The following is an 11,688-nucleotide window of genomic DNA, read 5'->3' on the forward strand; positions in this document are numbered from 1 at the left end:
TGGCCTCCATTTTCAGTGCAGTGATGGATTGAGATCGAGGTCGACTCAAGCCTAAAAATGGCAGGTAAGTACACACTCAACTGCTCAGCCTTTCACTTGCCACATCAGTGGCAACGGTAAGCAGCAATTTGATTTTTTTAGAAGCTTTTGTTGAAGAAAACATGGGACTTCTCGGCGGCTCTGTACACTCTGGCGCATATTCCTCGTATTGTAGACATATTTCTTATATTTCACAACATGTTAAAAGCTTTTTTCTTTGACTCTCTTCAGAGTATCAAAAATCAAAACAAGGGGCCAAAATAACAAGTTGGAGAATATATATCATTTCTTAACCTGATATATTTCCTGATATATATTTCAATCTTGTTCCATTGTACCCTTATTCTGACGTTTCATACTCTTTTTGTATACATGGTCAAAATTGAAAAATTCTACTCTATGTAAGGCCTCAATTGTCGGCTCAGAATCGATCAGAATTTATAATTCCCTCGTTGTGACTGGCGATCGAAAATATTGCCAGCTGTAAACGCTTCTAATTAGTTTTCCTCCATGAAATGCTAGAAATGAAATCAGAAAAAGAAAGTCCTCCTCCAGTCAAATAATAGATTATGACATCAATTCGGTTCCATTTGTTCGGATTCAGGATTTTGTAGCTTTTATGATTGCATTCCAGATAATTTTAAGACGAAGATAGAAATAACTTACAGAAAGTGTTTAATTTCTTTACTAAAATTTTTCAAGGTCCCACCGAAATTACACCGAAATTTAAAAAGATGGCCTAAATTTTTTCCACCGAAACTTAATCCACCGAAATTTTTGGCACTGAGTTTGTTGGTATTTAATGTAGGCAGTGTCTATAGCTCAGCTTTTCTCAAAACAAATAAGCGTCTAGAATTCCTTCAGTCGAATGTAACAGGCATTTGATAAAAACGATGACAACGACAGGCTTTTGTACATTGGAGAAATAGAGCATTATATATTTAACTTCAACAAAATGTTAAACATTTATTTCAAACAAGACTAAGACTACTAAATTTGCAATAAAATATAATATTTAATAATTTAAGAATAATTTGCATGAAAGAATTAAGTTACACATAGTAGAATTTGATAATTTAAAATTTCCTTGCTTCAGTCATAATTACATGAAGCAACCAAAATCTCTTTGTGAAAGGTCGGGTACAGTTGCTCGAACTAGAGGTTGCCACCACCTATCAATCATATTGCTAGTTGCTTTAGTCCCGAATGAGGCTACGGATGATGTCATTGTCCCACTCGTCTGACTCTTCTTTAGCTAGCTTGAGGTAACGTTCCCGCAGAACATGGGCAGCCATTTTGGGTTGCCTATTACGCGTTAAGATACCTTTCTTGTTTCCACCAACGCGAGTTAGGTCTAAGAAAACAACCGGCGAAATTATTATTACCAAAATTAAATGCAAATCAACTTTATATTGTGTAATCAATTTCATATAATTTTTTCTGTTAAAGTTCTTAAACGTATTGACAACAACTCATTGCGAAATGAAGCGGAAATTTAGAAAACAATTTGTTAGCTAAAATTGGGACGTTGCACTATACGGGACTGGTAAACCAGAGATAAACATATCCCCGAGTAACATTCATGATAAACATATCTTACCTTGTTTAGTAGCAAAGTCTGCTAGGTTCCAAAGCATTTCACCGACAAGAAATGACTTTCTGTACTTATCGAAAACTGGAAAGTACTGTTTAATTGTGTCGACTTGGTATTCTTCACTGAATACGACTGACGGCTCCTAAAGCAAATGCATTCATAGATCTTAGTCAGTTTTAACTGTCAAGAAACAGTTGATATGTGAAAAAAACAATTTGGTAAATGTTTGATGTTTATGGAGGTATTTAAAAAAAGAGTCACCCTTGCACTCTACAAAAGTAACTCTGTAATTTATGACACAGGTACACAACTAAATTTGATTTGCATTTTTACTGACATTTTTTGCAAACAGAAGTACACAAAAATGTCAAATTTCATTTACAAGTTTTACAAGAACTGAATGAAAGCGGGTTTCTCTCCTCTGTCATGAAAATGCTGAGTTAATGAAAGTACACGGAACTCTCTTTGGAACAGGTTGAAGTTCGTTTAAAAGTAGCTGAGGTTTTTCTGCATGAGGGTAGACGAAAAGCAAATAGTGAAATGGGACTAAAATATCTAGCAGGCACAATCTGTATCAAATGTCTGGGAAAATTAACGTCAGTTTTCAAGGACGAATTCAGCTTTTCCCTTCTCTCCCAGGGAAACAATGCTTGTTTTCTATAAAACTACGTATGTTATTTGTATGATATTTGCCTCAACTATCAGCATTTTTCTTTAAGGAAGGGGCAAAAGTAGCGATATTTTTGTAAAGAAATTAAAAAATAAAAATACAATGCCAATTTTTCGGTGATCCTAGTTATTTAGGGAGGCATTGTATGTGATGCCTCGGTGCATCAACTCACCCGATGCAGTCCAGGCACTGCGTCTGCTCCATACTCTGCTTGAAGAACCGGTTTTTTGAAAGTTTCAAACCAGTCAGTCAGCGCAGAATCGAACTGCCGCTGTATGAGTTCGGTGTGACCAGGGTCATGATACCAAGCGTAGTATCTATTTACACATATGACGTCAGTGTATTTTACCTAGGAGAAAAATCGGATATGCAGCAGACGTCGTATTACAGTGATGACTAAAGATAAATTGTCTTGCATTCAGGATTTTGAAACACAGTGAATATTTGGGCAATGTGGGAAAATTCATTGCCTACATTAAAGATTCTAATTGACGTTAAATAGCTGTATAATATCAAGGAGAGCTGTTAACTGCCCCCCCTGTAAAATGCAGTAGGATTAATATTTTAATTATCACACTATTGTTGTTATTGCACATGCGCACTGTGACTAGTATAAAAAGCCTTGTTATTATAATAAATGAGGGTAGTTGTGGAGTTGTGGTTGATAATAATCTTGTAATGATGTTTGTGTTAATAATATGGTGAAAATGACAAAGTCGAATTTCCTTTAGTGTGAAACTACTGAAAGTTCTACCACAAAAATCTAATGGCCAGGCCTGATGGTTGGCATTAGCAAGCAATGCTTCAAAATATAGGACAGTTACTGCTTTTATGCTTTTTATCTGAACATAAATCTGCATATCGAATAGCACTGCTGATGTAAGAATTTCAGTAGCAGCGGGGTTACATAAATACGACGCAAAATTATCGAAGAAATTGATGCATTGGAAATTGATACATTGGTTAAATACTTACAACTTTGTCACTATCAGCTCTTTGGTTAGTAACAAATGTGACTGGTCTGTTTGGGTCGAGTTTACGAGTATATTCAATGACACTCCTGAAGAAAATGGGAGAATATGTTCATAAAATAAGATAAAGAGAAAAATAATCACATGCCAAGTAGAGCAATGAACAGATTTCAGGATAAGAGCGCTCAGAAGAATCTCAACTGTTACATTGTGCTGTTACGCGTGAAAACACATCATACTGGCCAAAACATATTTAACACCTGTTAGAAGTGAGATACAAATTTATGCGAAAATCTTCAAGACCACTGGACAAGCCGATAAGTATAACGTGTATCTGAATCATTTTTTACATATATGGTGCCAGGGTCTCCAACGAAGACGGCCGGGGTGCCACTCCTTTACAAAACAACAGAGCTTGTTTAAAAATCTTTTGTTATGATTGTTAAAATCTCTCCTGCCCCCCCCCCCCCACTTTCCATCCTGCGTCGGAGCCCATTGGAGCGGGAGCGTTAAAAGAGCTAGGTTGAATCCGAAAGGGGGGAGAGATAAGCCGACATCAAAACTCTTTGTTAATCTTGCAAAGAGTATTGAATTGAAAGATAGGTTTGCAATGAAGGTGCTAAGTCATATTTCGTATCCAGCTTGACAAAATCGCAGGGAATTTTGGCTAAACAATTATGAACTTCTGAAGAACGGTGTCAGTTCTATAACCAAATCAAGAGCGAATAACTGGTTTCTTGTACCAACAACTACAACAACTGATACAGAAAAAAACTGACACAGATTTAAACAAAGCAACGAAGTAAAGCTTTAGGGGGCTTACCTGAAATAGGCCTCTGCGATCTGGTATTGCGATTTTGGCTCATTAGCAACTGACCACATGACAACAGATGGGTGGTTTTTGTCTCGGTGAACCAGTTCTTCCATCACTTTTAAATGGTGTCGTAGATTTTCTGTACCCATGTTGTCTCTAGTTAGAGTCAAAATTTGACGACTATATGCTTGAAAAGTGTTGTTATACAAAATATACTATTAAACTTATAACTGAAAATACATGTTTTACGTAGCAAGGCAGTGAAATGAACGCTGACTATAATTGAGGTGTCGAAATCACTTTTTGCGTCTAATACCATGCTAAACATATTTCATTACCACTTTTTCTTAAAGCGAAGAACATTAATACATTAGTACAGAAAATTTTATGTCCAGTTACCCAGGTTCCCAGAAAGGAAGATATTTTTTGCAGCTCCGCTTTCTTTAATTCCGGACGTAGGAGTCAAAAAGGGCGGTTGCACGATATGCATCGCTTTTGAGTGTTCTAGAAACTAATTTCTGAAGCTTAGTCGTAACAAATAAGAATACAAAAACTTTGAGTTTTAAATAGCAAAAACATGGCTAGACTTACTCTTCAATACCAACACCGGGGCTCTCGTCAATAACAACGAAGCCTTCACGATCTGCCAGGAAGAGATCCTCCTCAGCGTAAGGGTAATGAGAAGTGCGATATGAATTGGCTCCCATCCACTTCATCATGTTAAAATCTTTCACAAGAATCGGTAGATCAAGTCCTTTTCCTCTAATCTGCAGGATTAAAAAATTAACTTTTTAAAGAACCCCATTTGCAAGGTAAAGTTTTGCCATCTTGGCAACATCAAAAGAATATATTGTCATCGATTGACATCACTTTCATTGAAAAAATTTCTAAAAATTTGCATCAGCAGTAGACACGGGAAGGTAAACAATCAAATGAGAAGTTTGATGGCTTACGTTTGCGTCTTCATGCCTGCCGAATCCTCTGAAATAAAACTCTTGGTCATTGATAAGAAACTTGTTGTCTTTTATGTCCACTGTTCGAATGCCAATTGGCAGTCGGTACACATCTGAAGTGCCTGTTTTGCAAAGGGTAGTCACCTAAAACGAATATAAGGTCGTGAAATGTCGATACGTAGCATTAAACTAAATAACATTACTTTATAATCAACGACTTAACATGCTATGCAAATTGGCTAGCTCACACATAGTTGCTTGCAATTGACCATATATTTACTACCTAACTCGTCTCTTCCTGAAGACCAGGTGACCATTTAAAAAATGGAATGTAAGGGCTATCATTTCTAAAACTTGCTTATTTATCAAGCTGTTTTTCCAGCAACATTTCTTGTATATCATAGAAAACATCAGCCTAAAGTTTCGTTAAAAGTGAACATTTTCATTGGGCTGTTGAACTTTTAAAGAAAAAAGTTCTTAGCAATCAGATGGTGAAATTATTACATTATACTTTTTTCGAGCCACTTCCGCACATCAACACTCCATTTTTAAGAAAATTTTAGAACAATTTGGCAATAATTAGAACCAAATTTAAAGTTTTTGCAAGGATTTGCACGATACTCTCACTAGCCTAGTACCGTAATCTACACAAACCTTGAGTGTGTAAAGATAACCAGGTTTGGGACTCATTCCAATGGGCCACCATAGCATAACCTCAGATATGTTAAGCATTGTTTTAAAGAGTGCAGTTCCTTCAGCAGATGCAACTTTCTCATCGTTTGCGTCAAACAAAGTGTATTGTACTGACAGGTCTTCCTCCTCCACATCTTCCATTGCCGCTACTGTGGTTTCTATCTTCACTAACCCCATTTTGTCTTCAAAATCCGTGTCTATGGTGATTGAAGAGAGATACGCAGTTGGTGTGGTGTAAATCCGAACGGGCCTGTGTATACCAGCATAGTTGAAAAAGTCCATTTGCAGGTTTTGGATGAAGTAGCCAGGTGGATATCTGAAAACAGGAAGCAGAAAATATCATTCAGGTTTGAGAGGGAAATTTGGAATTGAACAGTTTGGTAACAGTAGCTAGCTAGCTAAGTAGTGATGTAAGGAAATAACTCAAAAAAGATGCAAGGTCTCTGAAAAACGCCTCAAGTAGAATCCTTATGGAGACTTGAAGGGATATCGCAATAAAAATCCCTTTTGGAAAATAATGTAGGTTAGCAAAAACAATTTAGAGTCTGCACCCTTCTTTGATAATAAATGGAAATTTTCGAGTGCAACAATTTGAAAAACCTTCTAATTCGAGATTCAAGAAAAATAATATATAAAACCATTCGATATCAGTATCAGCTCGTTGGTTCATGTTTTGTTTACGTTACATAATTTGTAAATATTTTCTTCTTTGGTACTTCTATGAACATTCCTTTTTTTATTTCGTCATCAGTCTATGTCTCTAGGTAGCTGTAAGAGGAAGAGCGCAGCGCAGGAGCCGAACAGTTTTTGGCGAACTAGCGACATAGGCTGATGACGAAATAGAATTTAAATTAACCAATACTTACCTGAAAGGGATGTTGAAGGTTGGTTGTAATTCTATGAGTCATCAGCCTGACGCAGGAGTTGTACGCCTACCCAACTTAGAAATTTGGGCAAAACCCCAACTCCTTTGCTCACTTTTATTGAGCAACTCCTTTCCTTCTCGCTGATGACTCATAGAACTCCCCTTTCAGGTAAGTATCGGTGAATCATAAATTTTTGTACATAAATCACTAAAAAATATCATATGTCTGTACTGAAAATTACTTTTTAGTATCATTCATGTATTCAATGCTTCCAGGAGGCAATGTTGTTGGAGTCAAAGTATTGTTAACAGCAACAGTTATGCGATTCTTTAAGCCAAAATCAACCATGTCACTGACGTCAGATTCAAATGGCAAATGACCACCTTCATGTTTCATTACATGTTCACCATTCATCCACTAAAAAAAACAAATTCAACTTTATTCAGCATTCATTTAAAACCCAGCTATAAAAATATCTCATAATTAACTTATACCTTTACAAAAAATAATAATAAAACAAGAGACAATGGTTTGCAGAAATGACAGCAGTCTTGGTTATATTTTGGCGTGCGATCGCACGCTCTCGCCTCCACTGCGCCTAAAAATTCCAAGGCGTGCTTTTCATCGCACAAGCAGCGCCACAATATAATCTGTCTATTTTTTCCTCTTGTTTCTTTCAAGTTCTTTTTTATTTTCTCGAAAGTAGCTTTTTTCAATTTAATTTGTAAATACATATTTACATACATATCTATTATATAAAGGAGGTTAATTTCTAGCAGCAAAGCAAGCTGATGTGGACCTCCTGTCTAAAGAAAAACAGAGAATACTATACAAAAAAGTAAAGACACTTGACCTATTTCCATTGTTTCAATTACAGTTAAATATATATAAAATCAGAATCTTTGTTTGAAAATTGCCCCGTCCCTTTAATAAATGAAATGGCATGTATCTTCTTTCATTCATATTCAAGACGTTCTTTAAACGTTTCGATGGTTTAATTCTTCATGAATTCCACAACACAGAAACTCTGAAGGAAATCGAGCTTCTGCCAATTTCTGTTCGGTATTGAGGAATCCTGAGTGTATGATTCAACCGGCTACTGTATCTTTCCGTTTTTAATTAAAAAAGGGTATCGAAGAAAGCTGGCAGGCTTTTTAGTTTGTACTTTTGCATAAATATGAGGATTTGTCTTTTATATTGGTAGCTTAATGTGTCCCATTTCGATTCATTTAACAGCTCGCTGTCTTTCACATTTGTTGAAATCCTCTTAATTACTCTTGCGTCCTGCACATGGATGTTCTCTAATTCTTCAAAAAGGCTTTCGCTGCATTACCCCATGTAGCTATTGCATATTTTACAGTTGGTATTACTGTTGTGAAGTAAATTTCTTAATAAATAGATGAAATATGTAACATGATTAGAGATCAAGTCTCTAAAAACAGCATTTTATGAAAAGAAACAGCTAGAAACAGTTGATTTGCCTTCTAAGGATCAATCAATAACTTACAACATAGTAATTACATTCCACTCCATTTCCCCCATTAACAAAGAAATACTATATTTACTCCATAGGGTGGATATGTAGAAAAAATTCCCTGTTATCAGGTTTGCTACTCTGTTTTCTTTTGGCCAGGTTTGATATGTTCTGGTAAGATTTATACATAATCAGTAGCAGCTGTAGTTAGGCCAAATTACACTGAAAACGTCCCTGAAAACAATGTCAAACATTTTTGGTCCGTCCAAAAGAGGTCCATTCAAAACTTAGCCACACCCTTAGCCACACCCTATTGGCCCCAAAAATCTGCGTTTTACGCTTTTTAGTGCAACTTCATCAAAATCTAAAGGTCTCCGTTTTATGGATCGTCAGCCCACAACTTACATTTTCAAGGTGTGTGACTACCAGCACACCTACAAACTTTCTATTACCAGGACTTGATGCAGGGGCGAAAATCCGGTGGGGTGTGAGGGTGGTATGACACTACCAATCTAAAAAATAGTCGATTTCGCATGGCAATTGAAGATTTCGCAGGGCACCAAAAATAATTTTATTGCAGCGCAGAAATGCCTCCTCTGGAATTCGTAAGGGGCGTTTAGGAATTTTGAAATATAAGTATCATATTTGCAATGAACTTCCCTTTCTGACACTGCATTCAAGCAAACAGAACAGGTATGTCAGGAAGAGCTCAGTTATTAGCAAAAGCATTTCTACCGAACTGTCGGTATAACCAATAGATGCAATGATGATTGATGCATAAGCAATGATGTTTATGAGGTCAAGGTTGAGTCCACAAAAATAATCTAAGATGTAGATTAGAGGCCTTATTCCAAAGGAAAAAGAAAATTGACATTTAATTTACGCTAAGGTAGAGAAATCTTTGCTTAGAGGTCTACAGAGCACCACTCACATTTGCAGGGCAGACACCCTTTTCACCTCCCCCAAACCTATTGGTCAAGTTACGCCCCTGACTGGATGACAGCAAACAAATTCTAAAACTTACTGGCAAATAAAGGATGGGTCACCAACTTTGCAAACAGGATTTGGAAACATCCCTTTAGCAAAATAGTTTTCCCCTTCTGAAGGGTTTCTAGTGGCTAAGATAAAATAGTCAACTTCTTTCATGTAAAAAGAAATTTGGTTGGCTTATTGTCATTCAGAAACTAAATGTGAATAAAGCCAAGTCAAATGCATAGGTTAGTGAAAAGCTAAATAAATTATAGCAATATCTGTAAAAATCACTCAATCTGTTCAATTACAAAGGGACACAATAGTTCAAAATAAATAAACAGGATATGTTGCAAGAGTAAAAGAACAACACAACCAAAGTTTTACAACTTAACTTGGTTCTGTATTTCTATCTCATCTTACAAAAGTCAAATTACGGGTCAGTTAAGAAAAGGTGTAGACTTACCACAATGCAATTATAGTGACAGCTGTCAAATCTCAGGACAACTCTTAATTTTTCTGAGTCTTTCCATGAGGATGGAATAAAAACTTCTCTCTCATACCAAACCCATCCAACAAAATCTCGAAGCTTCCAGTCTTGAGTAATGTCATTGTAACTTGATGGAACTGGCATTAAAATTACATCACCAGTCTACAAAGAAGGAATCAGATCAAATTGATCAGGGTAAATTCGAATTTCAGAATTAAGACTAAAGACTTGCAGCAACTTAAACCAGTTTAGGATAACATGTAACAATCATTTAATATCTTCAGATCAGACAAAAAAATTAGAATGCCCAAAGAGGGTTATAAAGAAATTTTGATAGCAATGTAACCATGACCATCTACCAGAGCAGGGCTTTCAGTGGGAGGCACACAACTACATGTGAGAGCACAGGCGTGTACCTAAAGTTTTATTCAGGATTGATTAACTAAGTGTCTAGTGATAAATGTTTTTCTTGTAGAGAACAATTTCTAGCTAGAACCCATACTGGACTGGACCTGTTCACCTATATTCATCTTTTTGATTAGGCCAATCAATGTGAGAAACTTATTTTTCAAACAAAAAAACTCAGACACATTGATTCACCATGGAATGACATGTTAAATTGCCTGTTTTTTTCCATCTGCTGAAGCATTCTTGCCTGTTTTTTTTGCTGAACTGAATTCAATCCCCTCAATATTTTCAAGTCACTGAAACCTCTCTGTCTCATACAGTACCCTCAAGGATAATTTGGTTTATGGAAATCATTATCTTTGAAATAAAGACAAGTATGCTGTTTATTTTCCCAGCCCTCCCTTATTTTGTGTCTTCCTTTATGTGAAATGCCTTTCAGTATAGCTTTGTTTTGGGTTTCTTTTACGGCATCATGAAATCTCTCATACCTTTAGGTATATTTTAGGCTTTTTAGAATTTTTTTATGCTATTAGGTAGGTCTGGTGCATCAGCTATTAGTGGGAAAAAGAGGGTTTTCCTGACCATTCCCTACCAATCATCAATCAGATTTGGGGGTTATTGTTTGATAATCCCTTAATGACCCCTTTATGTTAGAAACTTATGGTAGGTTGAGCGATTTGCGGTGATGCATCAACGGCCCAACTCGCTCGCGATGATGTGGGAACATAGCATATTGCATGTTATTCTGTGAGGGAGCTTTATACCCTTCATTTTGTATTGGTTTTTTTCCCGAGTTAGAAAATTGAACAGCTATATTATATCATTGTCACAAGCAGCAAACCTATCTACCTTTATTGCATCACAATTCTCTTTTCCTCGTTATACGCCAGTACGCTAAGGGAATAATGAAGTCCACAACGGATATCTCCGTCGTTATTCACACGGATTCACCCTGGCACAGCATTGATCATAATATTCATAAAAGGTTAAAACTAGCTGATTGCCAGACTGGAAACTTTGCTGCGCGCCCGCAATATATTGCCCGCGCACACCTCTGCGCGCTTTTGCATATTGGCCGCGCAAAATCCCCTAGATCCCTTGACAATGGGATTTAACATTATTAACAATAAAAATAACTAAGAGTGCATGATTTCAGGCGCGCAGTCTCAAATTTTCAAAATAAACTTGCCCGCGCAAGAAGCAAAGTTTCCAGTCTGGGCTGATTGATCATGGCACGTTTAGGGCACATGAAAAGATAATTAGTGTTAACAAAGGAAATTAAAATGCCTGTTGAAGCCGGCTTTTGTACCTGTTGCAGTGGCTTTTGCCACCATTCCTTTTCGAATCCAAGATTTCTGTTTGTAGAATTATCAGCTCTGAAACTCCACAAACCACTGATATCTTTAACTTCGCGACTCTCTGATTCTCGCGGGTACAGCAAGCACTCTGTCCTTAAGAAAATAAATATTTCACAAATAATGACAAGGACAAGTATTTCTTTCGTCGTCATTTTAAAACTGCAGGTATTAGATTGATGTGAACGAGTTCTCAGTTGGTAGAAAGCCAAGTGCAAGCCTTATATACAACAAGATGTCATAACAAAAGCAGATCAATTGGTTGAACAGCTGAAATCCAGCTTCTTTCGTCACATTTCAATAAATAAACAGTAACATTATTCATCGCAATGTTCTCTACATCACCGCACGTGGATCACCCAGTTATAGTGCCTTCGAAAATGAAAACAACG

General features: G+C 36.6%; 1 protein-coding gene across 1 annotated transcript; it reads right to left on the reverse strand.

Annotated features, from left to right (window-relative positions):
* Positions 1-1,034: 1,034 nt before the first annotated feature.
* Positions 1,035-11,666, reverse strand: LOC135683179 (beta-glucuronidase). The gene is made up of 11 exons (XM_065198364.2): positions 11,251-11,666; positions 9,510-9,695; positions 6,842-7,017; positions 5,696-6,050; positions 5,042-5,185; positions 4,680-4,855; positions 4,098-4,244; positions 3,279-3,363; positions 2,476-2,652; positions 1,640-1,775; positions 1,035-1,393 (listed from the first exon to the last, which is right to left on the reverse strand). The coding sequence occupies exons 1-11, from the start codon at positions 11,449-11,451 to the stop codon at positions 1,236-1,238; spliced, it is 1,941 nt and encodes a 646-aa protein (XP_065054436.2). The 5' UTR covers positions 11,452-11,666; the 3' UTR covers positions 1,035-1,235.
* Between the last annotated feature and the right edge of the window lie 22 nt (positions 11,667-11,688).

Source organism: Rhopilema esculentum, chromosome 7, assembly GCF_057945365.1.
Source record: "Rhopilema esculentum isolate cy_ngs chromosome 7, ASM5794536v1, whole genome shotgun sequence".
In the NCBI taxonomy this organism is placed as follows: domain Eukaryota; kingdom Metazoa; phylum Cnidaria; class Scyphozoa; order Rhizostomeae; family Rhizostomatidae; genus Rhopilema; species Rhopilema esculentum.